This window comes from Haliotis asinina, chromosome 10 (assembly GCF_037392515.1).
Source record: "Haliotis asinina isolate JCU_RB_2024 chromosome 10, JCU_Hal_asi_v2, whole genome shotgun sequence".
Classification (NCBI taxonomy): domain Eukaryota; kingdom Metazoa; phylum Mollusca; class Gastropoda; order Lepetellida; family Haliotidae; genus Haliotis; species Haliotis asinina.
Window position 1 is genome coordinate 37,581,290 of NC_090289.1, and position 19,195 is coordinate 37,600,484.

Sequence of the window (19,195 nt, forward strand, 5' to 3'; positions counted from 1 at the left end):
GGGAGACAACTCACTACGTGATATGCATTGTTTGTATTCAGATATACAACAATAATGAAGAATTTATTTAGTTCCAATATGGCCTCTGAACAAAAGAAGTGAAGGGGATATTTGTCATTTGAAGTCTCTAAACTTGCCTTAGTTTTGTTATTGCTTCATGTTATCAGGAATCTATCTGTCGTTTTAAAGGTACAAGGACTACTGTGAAGTGTTCGGGACCCGCAAGTACTCAGTGGAGGCTGATGACATCACCTTCACCTTGGTTGTCCATGATGTAGAGCTGAAAGACAGCGGTGACATCGAGTGCCAGGCCAAGAACAGATATGGAATCATTTCAATCAGAGCCAAACTTAATGTGCTGGGTACGTTAACATTATCAGAACCAAGCATTATGTACTGGGTAGACTTGAGATTATCAGAACAAAACCTAAATTGTTTGGTAAGTTGAGATTATCCTGGCCAGTATTCATTGAGCTTAGTGAGTTGACATATTTATTGAATATACTGCTCGTGATCTTCAGCACCAGCCCGTATCGAGCTTCCTCCACGCTATGCTGATGGCCTCTGTATATCCAGTGGAGACACCATCAAGCTCCGTATGCCCATATTTGGACTCCCTCTTCCAACTGCCACCTGGAAAAAGAATGGGAAAGAACTCCATGAGGGTCCTCGTATTGACATCACAACCACACCCAAACACTCGACCCTGATCGTTCAGGATGCCGATATGCGTGATGCAGGAGAATACACTCTTGAAGTCCAGAACAAGCTAGGTTCTGACAGCGCCAGAGTTCCAGTCACCGTTGTTGGTCAGTATCAGATAGACAGTACATCTGCATATATGCTATACCAAAGATATTACAGAACAAACAGTCATAGGTTAACTGTAGTCATATGAGGTGAGGTGAAATGTGAATTTACATGGTAGCAGAGACCATATAATAGATTATGGTCTCTGATGGTAGTTGAATACCTCACTCAGACATTATACTGAATCTGAGCTGACCAGTACTTGTTCTACTCATTAATGCCAACTGCAAGGCAGGGACCAACAAGTACCATATTTTAGTATCTTTTGGTTTGACACTGTTTTGGGATAGAACTCCTGACCCGACCTTCCGATTACTGTGTTATTGTGTTGTGGATACAAACTAGTTTACCAAGATCGCAAGAAGTATAAATGTTTGATGTTTTAGTGCTTCCTTTTTACCATTGGTACATGAATATATTAGTCCCTGCTATTGCTCCATTGGCTGAAGGCTGCAGCACTCTCTGGAACCAGTAATTGTTGGTTCCGATCTGAGATTATGTCAGTAATTCATGATTCAGTAGCACCTCAATCTGGGACTATTTTTCAAGGCTTTATTTAACCAAACACACTCACTTGTCACCTTAATCTTCAGATCGACCAGACCGCCCTGGTAAACCTGAGATCACAAGCATTGACAAGCACTCGGTGAGCATGACATGGGACGCTCCCAAGGATGATGGAGGCTCCCCCATCACTGGCTACATCATCGAGAAGTGTGACATGCAGACCGCTATCTGGCGTCATGCTGACACATCCAACACTCGGTCGTGCACTGTCACCTGTCTTGAAGACCGAGGACAGTTCAAGTTCCGCGTCCTGGCTGAGAACATGTATGGTATCAGCAGTCCTGGACCTGAGTCTGAGCTGGTGGTCACCAGAGAGCCGATCCCAGTCATCGACTATGATAATCTATGTAAGGAACAATACATGTGGCTAGCTGACTTTCTTTTTGAAAGGTTGTGTTAAGCAGAGAACAGATTTTCGTCCTCGAATTGTTTTGTATTTTCATACAGTTGTATTGATCCAAGACTGTGCTGAATTGTTTCCAGATAAAAGTTTAGAGAAAAAATTCTAATGGGTTTCAGAGAGTGGGTCATTTATGTTAAGTTATTTATTTAGTGTTGGGCACAATAAATTATTATCCTTTCTGCTTTCCGTCCTTTTGAACCAGAAAGTTACCTTTGACAAGAGTCTTAACAGGTTGATCTATATAGAGCCTTCTGACTGTTCTCAACTGTGAGATGTACTGATATATCGATGTATGTGTATTCCTTCTGCTGCAGATGATGCTGATTTCACTGGAACCCCAGTTGATGTGAGCAGAATCCGAGGAGACATCCTCAGCAAGTACATCATCTGCGAGGAACTTGGAAGGTCAGTAACAGATTGTATCCACAATGTTTACACGGTAGTTTTAATATAATTATTCTATATTTGTTAACAGGCTAATTCACACTTATGGACTCAATGCCTAATTTCGTTTTGATTGCAAATTTCAGTATTTGTACCAGTCTCCTCTCACATCACAATCATGTATCATTACAGAGGAGCATTTGGTGTTGTCCATCGTGCTATTGAGCGAGCCACTGGCAAGAATTGGGCCGCGAAGTTCATCCGTTGTCGTCCCCACGAGAAGGAGACAGTGCGGCATGAGATTGACATCATGAACCGCCTCCATCACAAGAAGCTGCTTCAGCTCCATGAAGCCTTCGACCAGCCCGGCGAAATGGTCATGATCCTAGAACTGTGAGTCCTTCATCCTTCAGTCTGTTATACACTACTCAGTATTCATGGGGGATTACCAGCATGTTTAGGCCTATATGTATTCTACCCAAGATGTGTTAAAACACATCCACATTTGAAAGGCTGCATGTTGCAATACCCACTGGCCATGGTGTTTTTATTATTGTCAGATATACAATGTGTGTCTTCTGGAGCTGCTTTGAGTAGTTTTGAGATGATATTCTTGCAGAGTTGAAGGATTGTGATACAGTTGATTTATTCCCAACATTTTGTTTTTTAGCCAGTTACCAATATCTGACTGTATATTTTTCTTAAACATACCTCATGTATTAGTGTTATATGAGAAATATCAGTCTATCAGCAGTTGCACTTTGACATCAAAACTCAGTAGAAGTTCATGATAATAGTCATGCTTTTAGCAATGCCAGACATAGGGTGACATTCTCAGCTACCTGAGGAGTATGCAACACAGTGTGTAACTGGAGATTATCACAATTCATAAATTGATTTGATCTCCAGCTGCTTGCATTTGGAAAGGTTCATGAGTTGGTTAATAACATAATATTTCGTGGGATGTTTTTGCAGTCTGAGTGGTGGCGAGCTGTTTGACCGCCTGGTTCAGCAGCAGTATGACTTGACAGAAGAGGACTGCATCACCTACATGCGACAGATCTGCCAGGGCGTGCAGCACATGCATAGCAACAACATCATCCACCTCGACCTGAAGGTCAGCAGTGCACAAAAATCCTGTATAAGATGTAATCTTACGTGTAGCTAGTTGTTACAACACATACATACCTCTGAGAGTAAGTTTAAGAACAGTCGACGACTGCTGTGATATTTCTAAAGGTTACCCGAATATACACAAATGTTGTTAAAAATATAGTTAATGTCATGCTTTTTTGGAACAGTGGGGTGGTGTAGAGGTTAATTCCGTGAATAACCTGTCATATAAAGAATGTATTAATCAGAAGGTGAACGGGCAGTGGGAAGCTTAGAGGTTAAAGCATTTGCACGTCACACAGGTACAATGTGTGGAGCCCATTTCTGGTGTCTCCTGCTGTGATAATTCTAGAATAATGTTAGCAGTGGCGTAAAGTTAAACTCACTCAGTCTAACAACCAGTAATGACATCGGTGTCTGTTCTGTCAACAGCCTGAGAATGTGATGTGTGTTACCAAGGACAGCAAGGATATAAAACTCATCGACTTTGGCTTGGCTCAGCGTCTTGAGGAGGGGAAGTCTGTCAAGGTTTTGTTTGGAACAGCCGAGTTCTGTGCACCTGAGATCATCAGCTTTGAACCTGTGTCATTCGCAACAGACATGTGGTCGCTTGGCGTGGTCGCTTATGTCCTGTAAGTATTGACAAAACTGCCTGGAGTAAATGATGGTTTTACTGATCTTTGAATCATTGTAGCAGGTTTATTGTTGGGAGTACAATTTACATACAAAGTTGCATTTTGCTTTGAATACCTTCAACTTGTCTTTCATTTTGAACTCGTTCATTTGAGATGTGTTTTCTCTGTTTTGAAAATGTAAATACAATAAATGTAATTAATATTGCAGATAAAAATAATTACACTGACATCGAAACTTAGTACAAAGTAGCACAAACTGAAATAGTAGTATCTTTCTATATGTGCAACAATATGTGGCCTTTCTGTATGCATATATATACAAAATTTCATATCCAACTGAAATTGGTCAGACTTGTGTCTATCAGAGACATAACTCAGTATGCTGCTTTTATTTGTTCCAGACTGAGTGGCTACTCTCCATTTGCTGGAGAGAATGACCAAGAGACATTTGTGTACATCAACCGTGCAGAGTTTGACTACGATGACGAGGCCTGGGCACCTGTATCAGAGGAGGCTCGGGACTTCATCAACAAACTCCTTGTGAAAGACAAGAAGTGAGTTGCCAGAGTTGTCTCTCCTTGACCTATGTCCTGCATATTTTTTTGTTATGACTTGTGATGTGTCCAGAATATCAAGTTGATGAGGAGGAAGATAATCACCATGTTAGTCATTTAAATGATTGATGTTAGATTTAATTACATTTTTATTCTAAACCCAAGAGAAATAACAACCATAAACCATTCAAACAGGAAAAATCTGTATGCCTGTGTAATTTTTGTTTCTCTGAGTATTCACCATCTGCTGTGCAACTTTCAGACAGAGGATGACAATTGACGAGGCGCTGGCTCATCCCTGGCTGAATGTAAGTACCTCTTCTACCTGCATTGTGTGTCTGTCATCCTGTTATCTGTGGTGGGACATACACTGCTTTATGTGTGGCAGAGGCATGGCTACCATCTCCAGTTTGGGAATGTGACATGTGTAGTATTGTACATCACCATGGCGCCCTGTGTTCCCACTAACTGCTGGGGGCTTGAAGGGAGATTAGACATGGACAGATCAGCATCACAGCAAAATTGATTTATTCATTCAAAATCGTTGGTCTTCAAACTCAGATTTTGCAATGTATTTCAAACAGGCAGTAGATCTTTTGCTTAATTCCCCACAGTTACTAGTGCCACAGATATATAACTCTTGACATAGACCAAAGTTGGATGTCAGGTTTTTACCCTTTAACAGTACAATTAAGTGAATACCTACTGTACACCACTGATCAATTACTGATCTATAACTGCAATGCAATGTCTTGAGACCAAAATGGATTCCAGATTTTGGAACATTGTCTCCCTTTGCAACACATGTCATACATAATCATTGTCTCCCGTTAACAGAACAGTTCAACATAAGCCAGTACCTACTGAAGACTACTAATCAAGTTTGATCTGGTCTTTCAGCAATTTAAATGAAAATCCCAGAATATTTCTGTGGCAGTCCCTATTCTCTTGTTTGTACAATACACACTATTAATAGCTGTTTAGAACAGGTATAAAAGTGCCCCTCCAATAGTGTAAATTGCGCTCTGTATCTATGAACATTATTAACTTCTTGCCTGTTGGATACAGGAGTAAGATGCTAAAGTTTTGTCCCTTTTGGTAAATAACATATCATGTATTTGAATAGTAGATAAATCAGTAGTATATTCTGAGCTGTTTTATCAGGGTATATGTTACTGTTATGTGTTATGCTGCGTATACCTGTCCTTAACCAAGGAGCATGATGATTACCTGCGATATCAATCATAACATCGTAGTCATCGTCTGCCATTCCATATCATCATCCACATCGACCATTCCATCATGTTCTTCAATAGTTCAAAGGGACTATTGGGTAGCCTAGTGTTTGAAGGATTCACAGATCTTGGTTTAGTTCCATAATTGGTTTTTGTGTTCAAACTGTAATCTGGCTGAAATATTGCCCAATGCAGTTAGAAAGTCACCTCTCTCACACCATTCATTATATTATTCACCAGCCATGGAATTTCATGTTCTTCATCACACTGCATCGATGGTTCCTCTGTGCATTGTGAGCATAGTCATCTTCATCCACAGACATAACCATTGTTATACCATGGTGTATATATCATGATAACAGTCATATCCATGTACCATTGTATCTTAATATTAATTGTTATTAACTGTGGAGCTTTGGTGTCTGTTAGTGCATCTTGTCAACTATGCAATGCTCAGGATTGTTCTTTTTTAAGAAATGATATATTTTTTGGTGTACATTTTAAGTTTCTAAGTCTATTTTAAGTCTATTTCTTTCCCAAAGTGTCTTTATGAAAAGTTTGAAAGTTAAATTATGAAATTTAATCATGAAATTGAATTGCCAAGAAAGCAAGCAAGTATAACTAAAATATTATTTCAGAAATTATGACAATTGCCAAAAAACATTAGTTCTTTTTACAGCTATATTTATTCAATTCTTGTAAATTTTGGACTACTTTTGACATCTATGAATCATTTCCAAATTAAAAAGAGATTAAGAAATGTTAATGATATCAAGTGATCATGTCTATTGATCTTTTACCCGAAATTAACTCTTACATTGATGGAATTAGCTATTTCCTGTTACTACTACTGACTACAATATATATACAAGATAACAATATTTCTTGAAATTTGTATTTAATGATGAGATTCATACAGGAGAAATTAATGAAATGTTTACCAAGTTTGGATATCAGCTTATTTTTTAAAGATAGTATACAAAGTTATTATATCCTACTTGCAGCATGGCACCAAGGCTCCACACCTCATACATAGATGTTAACAGGCTTGTACATTCATGCTCATTGCATCAAAGGGACCAAGCCTGTGCATGTTGTACAATAATCATCCCTGTCAGTATCTCAATCATATGGATGCCGTGACCCTTGTCTGCAAGTGGTATTTTGCTGACTTGACTATCAGACTGTGGCTTATCCAGTGAAGGCTCTTGTTCCCCTTGGTGCAATGTATAACGTCACGCAAAATGTTGAATGCTCACGTATATGCTGCGTTTTTGCTCCCGCAGCCCCGACCCAAGACTGACCTTGACCTTGATGTCACAGATGTAAGTAACGCTTCTGCACTTGTTGTCAGATGTGAAATTGTATCCTTTAGACTTGAATCGTGAATGCTCTTGTATTACCCCTTGTGTGGTCGGAATTTGATAAGTGTTTAGTTCTATAGAGACGTGTCAGAACTGGATTAGTAATTCTGACAATTAGTTTTAAAATATGTTACAAGTACATAATCTTAAAGAAAGGCATGTGGATCCTGGATCCTAATGAATCTGTATCTTATTTATTTGATTTGTAGACCTTTGTAGAAATATCATGACTATGTTTACATTACTTTGTTCATAAATATCTCATTGTTATATATATATACTTTCTAAAGGTCTTTTTATTTCATTTGGGTGGTGGGATAACCTGGTGGTTAAGACATTCGCTCATCAAGAAAAAGAAAAGGCTTGATTTTCTGGTGTCACCGCCGTGATATTGCTGCAACATTGCTAAAAGTATCTTAAAACACAACTCACTCACTCCAGTTAAAAGCAGCTTAAAACACAACTCACTCACTCTCTTTCCAGTTAATCATGTGCAAATATAATACAGTCAAGTTTCGTCAATCCGATATCATCCATTGCACCTCAAATTGTCGGATTAACGAGGATGTCGGACTAAATAAATTAGACTAATTTGCATTTATTCGATTTGTTACCAACAAAAGGTTTGGATAAAGCCGATTATCACATAAACAGAGGTCGGATTAACAAGACTTGACTGAAGATCAGTTTCTTTTCTTTCGTCATACATATTTCTTTTGATTCCCTTATGATGCCAATTCAGAACACGTCAAATCCAGGTTTGTAGATGTCCATGGACTGAACAACTATATATATGTACATGCCCAAATTTTATTATGAGTATATGATCTGTAAACCTGTGATGAAGTCTGGCCATTAACAGCACCTTGTTGTTCATTCCAGGGATCTGCAGAGAAGAAGTTGAAGGGCGTCAAACTGTGCCGCCAAGGCCACAAGGACTATAGGGACAGGATGAGACACAAGGTATCTCACATGAACACTAACACCAAGCACTAATACTTCTGACCCATGAAGGTCCGGGGTAGAATAGGCCTACAGCAATCCATGTTTGCCATAACAGGTGACTATGCTTGTCGTAAGAGACAACTTACAGGATCGGATGGTCAGGCTCGCTGACTTGGTCGACACATGTCATTGGTTCCCAATTGTGCAGATCAATGCTTATGCTGTTGATCACTGGATTGTCTGGTCCATACTCGCTTATTTACAGACCTCCACCATATACCTTGAATATAGGCTTAAAACTAAACTCAATTACTAATACTTCCTAAATTGGACAAACTGCAAGGATTTATGTAGGATTCTGAACTTAGAGAAGTAGGCTGACAAAGTTGGCAACAAAAGCTAATTTCCTAATTTGGGAGTAATAATTGACATTTGCTGCAGACTTGGGCCTAGATTTTCGAAGCTCTCTTAGCACTAAGATAGTCGTAAGCTAATGTTAAAGCATTGCACTTACGATAATCTTAGCGCTAAGAGAGCTTCGAAAATCAAGGCCTTGGTGTCTATTATCAGCTTTAGAAACATTGTGATGATTTTTCAGATTTGTCAATTTTTTTCAGTGGTGTTGATGTTGTGTTCTAATTTTCACATAATGGAAAATTCAGTATATAGGTTCTTCATCTTTTCTGTGAATTTTTGTGAATGAAAAATGTATGTTATGATAAACCATGTGAAAACAAAAAACCTGAAGTAAAGAAGTAATCTTTGAAAAGAAAACTTGTCTTTGTAAATGTCATCATGCTTTTAGTCAAGATTTTGTTTTGACGAGTTTTGTATTTGGGTATTCCAGGAAGATGAGCTGGACATTCTCCCCATTGGGCGCCTGTCTCGGGACAGTGCAGTCTTCAGGAAGGAGGGCGAGCTCGGAATATTGGCCCGCAACCTTGTCATGGGTGTGTACTGTACTTCATAATAGTTGAGAATAATGATGTTGTCATGAAAAAGCTCATGCTACTGAGATGGTGAACTGTGTGCATTCTATGTGTAATATATGACGAGTTAGGAACAGAGTGTGAGATGAATGAAATATATCAATAACATTGTGGTCTTACCATGCATCCAGTGTTCTTTTATATATGGTGTTACTACATCAAAGAATGGATGGATTGAATGCCCTAAGGTATGTGTGTAATGTGTCCTGTAGACTCAGTGTAGTGTTTGTATGGTAGACCTGCGGTATGGATGCTACTTGCCTGACACCTTGTTCTCACCAGTAGGTAAATATCAGTACATCTTTAACTGGTTATCTAAAGGTTACAGCAGGTAATGTCACATCTGGTTGCATTAAAGTGATTATCAGTCTTTAAGAAGATAGTACTGTCTTCAGTAAGAGGAGGATTAGTTTCAGGAGGGAAGTGTTTTGAAACCTGAGTTGAACGTGACAGTTTGAGAATTAAATTTGAGAAGCATTATGTCATCTATTAGATGGCAACTTGTAGTAAATGCTGAAAAGAAAAGACGAATATTAAAGTTTTGAGAAAGATGTTGATTCCTTATGTTGCATCTACAGAGCTGCCAGAACATGCTCCTGTTGTGTATGAAGAGCTGGATGATGTCACAGGTTACGAGGGGTCAAGGACACAGTTGACATGCAAAATCATTGGAAAACCACCAGCAGAAATCATGTGGTAGGTTGTTGTGATGCTGTATTGTGTGAAATCTAGGGCATATCCAAATATGTGTTGAAGCAGTGTGTGCATTCTGATATCAAAATTGTGTTTTTGAACAATGTTTGTGCCTATATGAACATGCACACTGGGTAAAAATACTGTATGATGGCCCATTAGAATGTCCCAGATGCAGGTACGTTGTGTTTAGAATGTCGATATACCAACAGGGGCACCTCTGGATGTGATGGCCAATCCTCAACATTATATTCCAGCTTCTGGTGAATTGTGTTTACAATGCCACTATAGCTACCCAGGCACCACTGGATGTGATGGCCAGTCCTCAACATCAGAATGTCCCAGCTTCTGGTGAATTTTGTTCAGAATGTTGGTATACCTACAGGTGCACTTCTGGATGTGATGGCCCATCCTCAACATCAGTATGTTCCAAGAACTTGCTCTCTTCATGCTGTGTATTTTGGCAGCAGTGATTCCTGGGGTTACACCTTCTCCATCTCTACCGCATTGGTTGTTATGACATGTACATTGTGCATCACCAGACATATGCACTTGGAATCTTGATGCAGAGATCTGACATTCTCATATATGGTTACTAATGGTTTGTATAACAGGAAGTCATGTCAGTCAGTGCTGCTCAGTCCCACGTCATCTTGTAGAGGTAGAGTCAACATTTGAAAGACTATCAGTCCCACGTCATCTTGTAGAGGTAGATTCAACATTTGAAAGACTAATGTGTCACAAAGTTAACAGATTTGTCTTTACTTGTCTTCACTAAAAACACTGGATACAGATAAACAACACTTGATAGATGCTTCTATCCCTTTCATGTAATAAATGTAACAAAAATAACTGTACAATTCCTGCATCTGGTGCTAGTGTTATGACAGGGCCTAGGTTTTGGATGCTGTCTTATCGCTAAGATAGTTGTAAGTGCCATACATTAACATATATACAACTGTCTTAGCGCTAAGATAGCTTTGAAAATATAGGTCCTGGTAATTAAATTAGGCCATACTTTAATTTGTTATGTGGCTTTTGAAAAAAATGGAATAGGTGGATGAATTATATCATAATATTGTTTCTTGTCAGTTGTTTGGTGTTGTACAGGAGTCTACTCTGTACGTAGCAGTGGGATGGTTTTTGTGGTATCACATTCAGCTCTGTCCCTGCCCTGCTGGGGACGGTGAGGATTATGAAGTCCATCCAAACAGCCATTTTCCATTTTCTTCTGGAAAAGATTGGTACTGGTGTTCTTGTAATCCATTATGGCACAGTCTTTAGAAGATTTTTTGTAATATTCTGGAGAAGTTGCTTCTTTTGCAGAATTGCTGGTGTTCTGGGAAGAGTTGAAGTGATTTTCTGGGACAGAAGTTTGCTTGTGTTTTTGTTTTTGTGGGAAGGCATTTTTTACTGAATGTTTGGTGGATGTGATACACATCTCATGAGTTTGTGTATATATACTGAACATCATTGAAAACGCACCACCCCTAAAATTGTGGATTTCTAAGAGCAGAAGTGAGCAATCTATGTAAATTTTACATATTTGTGTAGACCAATGTTTGATAAAGAAAAGAAGCAAAAAACAATCAAGCAAAACAGTGAAGATTTAATGCAGCTGACAATGAAATAAAGATGGGGTCAAAATGGAAAGTCAGTAGCGTGTATGACCCCCGTTAGCAGCAACACAAGCTGTGCAACGTCTCCTCATTGAACGGATAAGTCTCTGAATAAAGTCCTGAGGCACTGCATTCCACTCTTGCTGCAAGGCATTGTCGAGTTCCCCAAGGTTGTTGATCTGCGGACGACGTGCGAGGCGTTGGCCGATGTAATCCCACAAGTGTTCGATGGGTGACAAATCTGGTGACAATGCAGGCCAATGAAGTAGAGGAATGTTGTTGTTAGCCAGATACTGTATCGAAACACGTGCAGTGTGGGCTCGTGCATTGTCATGTTGAAATGTGTGCAGATCTTGATGCTGGTGAAAGAAGGGAACGACGTTGTTCTGAAGAATGTTGTCACGGTAGTAAACGGCATTCACTCTGCCACGACAAACAATCAGAGCGGTTCTGTGGTGATAACTTATCCCTCCCCACACCATAATGCTGCCTCCACCCCACCGATCGGTTTGCACAACACAATCCTGATGATAACGTTCACCCCGTCGACGCCATACCCGTAGACGCCCGTCAGCATTTCGCAAGTGAAAACGCGACTCGTCGGAGAACACCACACCATGCCAACGTCGTAACAACCACACACGATGCTGTTCAGCCCATTGTCGGCGTTCACGGCGATGCCTGTCAGCCAGGATGGGTCCAACGTAAGGGCGTCGACAACGTAACCCTGCCGCACGGAGACGGCGTCGGACGGTGGAAGCGCTGATCAAACCACGTCGACCCTGGACAGCGTTGGCGGTTCTGGCAGCGGGCAAGGTTCGATCCCGAATATGGCGCCGTACAATGTCTCGATCTTGACGAGGGGTGGTAACACGTGCCTGACCTGGGCGTTGCCGGTCCCTGCTGGTTCCTGTTTGTTGGTATCTGTTAGCAAGCCTCAGAATGGTCGAATGATGACACCCAAATCGTCGTGCAATGTTTCTGTTTGAAGCGCCGACCTGCAACATACCCAAGGCCTGTTCTCGTTCCTCTGGTGACAATCTTGGCATGGCGAAAAAACTTTACTTACGAAAGTACTGCGAAAATGAGAACGGTTTTGTGCCGAAGGTCATTTATACCCCTGAACAGCATGCTTTCTGCATGCAATTTGTGCCCTCCGTGTGTGATGTGCATGAATTTTGTTGTTTTCATGTGATGTGTTCGATGATGTGTTCGAACGATCCGTTTTTTACTGTAGAGCGTTATTTACGATCTAGTGTGTTATTATCAAAATTCCCACCATTAATTTTCCATTTCCAAAAGATTCTATTGCCTTATTTCAAAATTTACAGGTGGTGCGTTTTCAATGATGTTTTATAAGAAGTATGTTGGTAGCAGTTATTACAAATCCCATGTGTTTAGTCACTCTTGGTAGCAATGTGATCTGAGCAGTTTGATCTGACGAGGATGCTAGATACATTCATTGCCTTCATCAGCTGAATCAACAGATGGTACAGAAGCCATCAGATGTTAGTTAGTGATAAGATGTTCCATACTCAGACAGTACACTGGTGGTGCAAGTGAATGTCCGTTACATATCTATGTGTAGTTTTGAAGGTGAGAACTGGTATACACTAAGTTTCTTGCAGTGTCATGGATTTTAACCAGCTGCTTTTTCATGGATAAAATAACTTGTTTTAGTGAATTTTGTACACTGGAAATTAGTCTCTTGGTGGCAAAGACAACATATTTGAGCAACAGCATATTTATGATGTCTGCTATTCACATACTGCAGACATATTCTGCTGGTGCAGATATTATATGGGACAATATTTGTGGAAGGTCAGTTGTGTGAATGATTTGTGACAATGTCTGACTATGGTACCTGGGTTTCTATGGAAGAGGATTTTTTCAATGTCAGAAGGAGTTGTTTTGACATCGGGAACCATATTGCTAGCAATGCTTTTGAAGTACATTCACATAGATATCAGTTCAGATCCAACTATAGGTAAATGATTGTATAATTGTCCCTGCAAATAATTTTCAAATATAATTATATGCAGGTATTTTATGCCCTCTTTGGTGTGGAACCCATGAAGATCTGGGTTAAAATTGGTCTTCAGTAACCCATGATTGTCGAAACAGGTGACTAACAGGATTGGATGATCAGGCTTGCTGACTGTGTTAACACATGTCACTGTATTCCAGATGCGAAGATGTTCAGATGTTCATGTTGTTGATCCCTGGATTGTCTGTCCAGATTCGATAATTTATTGACCATTGCCTTATAGGTGGAATATTGCTGAGAGCGACGTAAAAGTAAACTCACTCACTCACGCTTTGGTATGGGCCAAGTCTATGCTTATTTCAGACATGTATTTAATTTAGAAGAAGAATACATTTCAGTGGATTAACAAGAGACAGATCTGAATATCATCATTAAGGCTGATATTAAACAAGGCCCAGTGCCATTATCTTGTGTTCTCCTGAGCCCCTGTATCAGATACATGGGTACATCTTCTTGTGTATCATAACAATGTATAACAGATGGTATTGAGACAATTCCTTCTTAACTGCTTTAAGTCAGTTAAAGTGCTATCATGTATGTATATTAAGGGCAATTAAACCTTGTCTGGCTGTCAACCACTGTAACAGATATGTTATTGAGACAGTTCCTTCTTGTGGGCAGCCATCTTGAACAGATAAGTTATAGTACGTATACCCTGTTCTCATAAGCCATAACAGTGACATAATCATCCCATTGTGTCTGACATTTGTGAGAGCAACCCTTTGTCCTACCCGGGTAGACTGCAAGTGGCTGCCTCAAATCTTCTCATAGGTCCCTACAAATGCCACTTGAAATGTGATACATCTCAAGCTAAACATGATGGTAAATGCGCGGAGATACTTCCATTGTGAGTAGCATATTCTGCCCAAACTGAGATGGGCTAGACAGCATCATGGTACTGTTTTTAGAAAGTGAACTTACGTAAGTTGTTTTTGAAACGTTGTTTTGAAAACTGTTTTAAATGATTTCAAGTACAGGAAAATTGTGTAGTTGAATAATACATATAGTTTTGTAGTGTCTGCAAAGTTTGTTTTATATTATCCAATGTGAGCTAAAGTCATCATTGTCTTAAATTTTTGTCAAAATTTGAAGTCATTCAAATAGATACAACTTGTAATTATCCTTCAATATAACAACTTGTCAACTTGGTTGTGAAGAAGTCTGAATTAGAAATATAATGTCAAACTTATATTTTTTAGCAGTTTGCCCAAACTGACATTGGATGTTTCTCAGTGTGACCTACATGCAAGTCTGACTAGGTATGTGCCAGTAGGTGTATGTACTCATCTGTATCCATAGGAACACAAAACATGACAGGTGGACTCTGGGAAGAAAATGAGTTAAAAGTGCTAATTTTCTGTTAGTTATCATCTGTGTAAACAGGCAGGAGCTGTTGACACCTTCATCAGACGCTGAAATGATTACAGAAGATGATTAACATGAGAAGAGATAGGTTTGCCAGAGCTATACATCACTGACTGTGTTCCAGCGCAAGTGGAGGGAAAACGTAAGCTCCACCAGGGGATATAAGCTTTATCACATTGTGAGCGATGATGGACTATATATGCAACTGAAAAATGTTAATTGTTACCTTGTTATGACGTTAGTTGTGAATCTGTGTTAACATTTTATGATGATCATCGGAACACTGTTAAACATATGATATTTTTATTGAGGTTTCATTTTTATTTTTATTCAAATTATATAATTTCATGATATTTATGTCATTGTTGAAATTTGAACAAAGGACTGCAATTTAATTTTATGGATTTCGCTAACCTTAACAGCAGAAAATTCAGATCAATATTTGTTTATAATGACAAGTATGTTATGATGTAGGCATTAAAGAAAATCACTTTGGAAATATAAAAAAATCTGCTGGTAATTTTACACATATATGATGGCCCCAAAACAAATCAGTTTTATTACTTTTTTGTAACCTTTTGTAATTTGATATATATCAGCATAACTTCCAATGGATATGTAGAGACAGGATGAAAATGAAATAATTAGATAATTATGTCAACAATGCTTAAAGTGTAATTAGGTGTTCAAATATGGATTTTTGTTTCCCCTTAGAATCAATTCAGTTTAATTCATAAATGGTTGTGGAAGTTAGATTAATTCAGAACTTATGATTTTTGCCTTAATGAGTTTTCAACCCTTACATCTTTGACAGGTAGGAGTCAAGTATCCGACCTATGTATTATATATGCTGGACAAAAATAGTTGAAGTTATGAATTTTTAAGTTATGAATAATGATCTATCAACTCATTGACATAGATAAAATATCAATCATGAAAATCCCAATATCCCTAACTTATTTTGTCCAGTATATGCTACAGCCCTGGATAAATAAACAGTAGTCTGAATCAGCTGTACAATATCAAGCCATACTGAATACATTTTGGAGTTTGACTTCAGTGAATGAAGGTGCTGTATATATATGTGTACTGTGAGATGCAGAGATGCTTATCTAAATGCCAAAAAGAATTATGTAAATTACCTGCATATTTCAGTATGTTTACCTGATACCTGGCTTGAAATAATTAACTTCCGATGTGTACACCGTGTAGCCAGTCTTGGCAGGTGATGGGTGGGGTCAGTTCCGTGATGAGAGAAGCATGGTACAAGGTGGTTGTTTACCCAGGATTGGTTGCTAATAGCAACTCTACCAATTTTTACCTCCAAACTGTGTTAGGTTGGCAACTGTCTCCCATCTTTGAAAGTTTAGTCCTATTCATACTTCTTTCTGTTAAAGGCTGGTAAAAAATGTGGAAAATTATCAAGCAATATGATATGTTTTTGCATCCATTTTTCTTTTCAGTTATTTTAAGTTTTGCATTTTTTATTTTTGTGTGAATTTTCAACAGTGGTGTACAGTTACATGACGTCGAAGTGAAGTTCTGGAATTAATTCCTGCATTTGGTTCTGTGTTATGCAGCAAGACTTGATGTTCATGCTATGATACTTGTCCCTAGCAGTACTACTGCACAGTTTTAAACCTACTCACTCAATCACTGCCAAATGTATGCTGTCAGGGAAACAGCATGATGGAACATAATTATCCTTGACATCAATACAACACAACTTCATTGAACCTTCCTGTGTAATTTAAAAAACAACACATTCTAACTTTTACCTAGACAATGACACATTAGCCATCAAAGAACACAAAGAAATATTTGAGACCTTTAGAAAAAACACAAGTTGTTGCCAAGTTTATTTCCAGAGCTCCTGACAGTGTTTCTACATCAGGTGTGTGTTTGGGAGTATGTAGGCGTGAAGTGGTAGTGGGTCATTGTGTACCTCTCAAGGGGAGAATGCTGTTGGAGTCAAATGTCAGACAGATAAACAACTCTCTGGCATTGCCAATTCTGCTGTGGTAATCATTGTTTTCACTGGCTTATCTTGGGGAAGGTGGGCTGGTACTGAAGACACATGTGCCAGTATAACTTCGGAAGGGCGTCATTGATATGTATTCCTGTATAGGAGTTGTTGGGTTATTTGGTCTGGGATTTCCACAATTCTTCTTGTGATCATTTAATTAAATATTTGCAAATTAGTTTTTCATCTTATAGCTAAATGAAAATTAAAACTTAAAAATTACAAGTTATGATGAGGATGAATGATGTAAAATTGACAATGTAATAAATACTAGATTAATACAGGGTAAATACGGGTCATGAAGGATAAAGTGTTAAGATGTAATTTTCTGGTTACTCAAGATGACATGTCAGTTATTGTGGAATAAAATAAGTTCTGTGAGACATAAGTTGACAATAAGATGCATATTCTTGGAGGATGCTTTCTGGTGATGGTCCATGACATTCCAAGTAACTTCCTGCGATTCCGAAAACAAAGGCCACTGTTTACGTCAGTGTACCCCATCACTCGAACTCAGCAGTCAGAGTTGTTGTTCTTGAATATTTGCCAGTTGGACACCAGGTGGTGTTGTTTCAGGCATGCTCGGGCGATGAATCGTCAACACAGTTTCTCAATGTTCATATAATAAGATGCGATCCAACTTTATCCTTTATTACAAAATGCCGGACGCATTAAGAACCAAACCTGAAATTATTGTTAAAATTTAGAAAATATCAAATTGTCCACTCATGCTGAATTATCTACTTATGTATGATGAGGGAATATGTAAAGTGTATTTTATGTTTGGAAGATACGTAAACTATTTTTGAGGTAATGAGGTTTGGGTATGTGATAAATACTTTTAGGGGTGCGCTGCCTTTGCTGTTATGCAATTCTGCATTTATAATGAAAGGTAATTAAGAGCTTGATGCATGAGGCTTTACTAATTATGGTGGGTCTAGGCACTGGGGGAGAGAGTTGCACACAACTTCCTCTTATCCAACTCCAAAGGCAAACTGTTAGATCGAGGTCTGTTTGTTTATTAGCTTAGTAGCATGTCAGTGTGTTCTTTCCTCTTATATATCGTGTTTACTTCTTTGTATATTTCATTTTTGCTCATTATCAGTTTGAATGAACATACTTGGTGAGACAGTATAAGTACTGTGGATTTTTCTTCTCATTTGTTTTGGAGTGCCAAGAAAATGAAACAAGTTTACGTTACAAAGGGAACAAAATTCAGTCTTGGATGCATCCACTTAGATGATGCTATGTATAGATCCTAATGATCACAAACACTACACTGGATCTAGAATATCCACTAGAAAGTGTTTAGACTAAATTACTTCAGACACCTTCAGTGAGACCTGACCGGTTCCCAGAGCAGAAACTCATTTCTGTCAGAGCAGATTAAACCACATGTGTACCATCCATTTGGTATTTCATAAACATCTGGAATTTTTTGCACCATTCCCACAAACCTACCTATGTTTGTGGAGCTGTTAAACCTGGCATGAATGAGGAACTGGTTACATCTCTTTAAAAACACAAGTGTTGGTACACTGTTTAATGGGATGTAAACCCAAGACATGCGAAGTACCTGCTGACTAGATTGATATACTATCAGAAAAAGTTAAGAATGTTATTTTTTTTCTCTTGACCATAGTCATACAGTTATATATTTATGTAACCTGTTTTGAGAAGTGTATAAGGTTTCTTACCTCTCTATTCCATATCATTCCAAATAATTTGAAGGCAAAGAGTATATCTTATTTTATAATAATATAAAAATATTATCCATATTTTTCTTTGCTGTTGATGATATTTTACATATTAATTAATAATTTGCCACATGTTTAATGAATGTCAAATAAAATGTTTGTGGAAAGAAAAAGATGTGTTAAAATTCTTACACAGCTTATACTGAGCAACAAAAGAAATGCAGTTCTGGTTCTTTTTTTGTCAAATTTTCAAATAGAACACATAAACATGAATGCTTACTTTTATGAGATTTCATTTTTTTAAATCTGCATTTCATTTTTGGAAACTTGCGGGTTTTTCATTTTTGTACAAGGTTTATATGCATGTTTGTTTTCTCAATCAAAAATGGCAACTGTCAAAATCATTTGTTACAAAAGATATATGTGCCATGCCAATGTTGTAATATCTTAAGATGTGTCAGTTTCAAGAACCAAGAATATCTTTAAATAACGCTTGCCCTTCCTCATCAATCAACCTGGATTCTTTGAGTGCACAAAGCTATGCTGCAGTTAAAGACTGACCTACTTTACTGATGCACATAAACACAGGAGAAAATAGTTTGTTTGGATGTTCAGCAGTGGTTGGCCTAACAGGATGCTATTGTCAGGAACAGGTGTAACCGATTCCATCTAGCGCCACCATGTCATGTTATAAGAAGAGCCTTGGCTCCACCCTCAAGTTTCTATAAACTGTCCAGATATAACACTGAAGA

The 19,195-nt window shown here is 38.5% G+C and overlaps 1 protein-coding gene across 1 annotated transcript in view; it reads left to right on the forward strand.

Moving 5' to 3' along the window:
• The window catches only part of LOC137298485 (titin-like), a 446,086-nt gene that overhangs the window by 334,553 nt on the left and 92,338 nt on the right, over positions 1-19,195 (forward strand). The window contains exons 227-239 of the mRNA XM_067830773.1: positions 190-362; positions 522-809; positions 1,404-1,724; positions 2,095-2,185; positions 2,357-2,557; positions 3,140-3,281; positions 3,710-3,909; positions 4,314-4,466; positions 4,729-4,774; positions 6,988-7,026; positions 7,948-8,028; positions 8,858-8,960; positions 9,578-9,695. Coding sequence (XP_067686874.1) covers positions 190-362; positions 522-809; positions 1,404-1,724; positions 2,095-2,185; positions 2,357-2,557; positions 3,140-3,281; positions 3,710-3,909; positions 4,314-4,466; positions 4,729-4,774; positions 6,988-7,026; positions 7,948-8,028; positions 8,858-8,960; positions 9,578-9,695 — 1,956 coding nt within the window. The remainder of the gene's footprint in view (positions 1-189; positions 363-521; positions 810-1,403; positions 1,725-2,094; positions 2,186-2,356; positions 2,558-3,139; positions 3,282-3,709; positions 3,910-4,313; positions 4,467-4,728; positions 4,775-6,987; positions 7,027-7,947; positions 8,029-8,857; positions 8,961-9,577; positions 9,696-19,195) is intronic.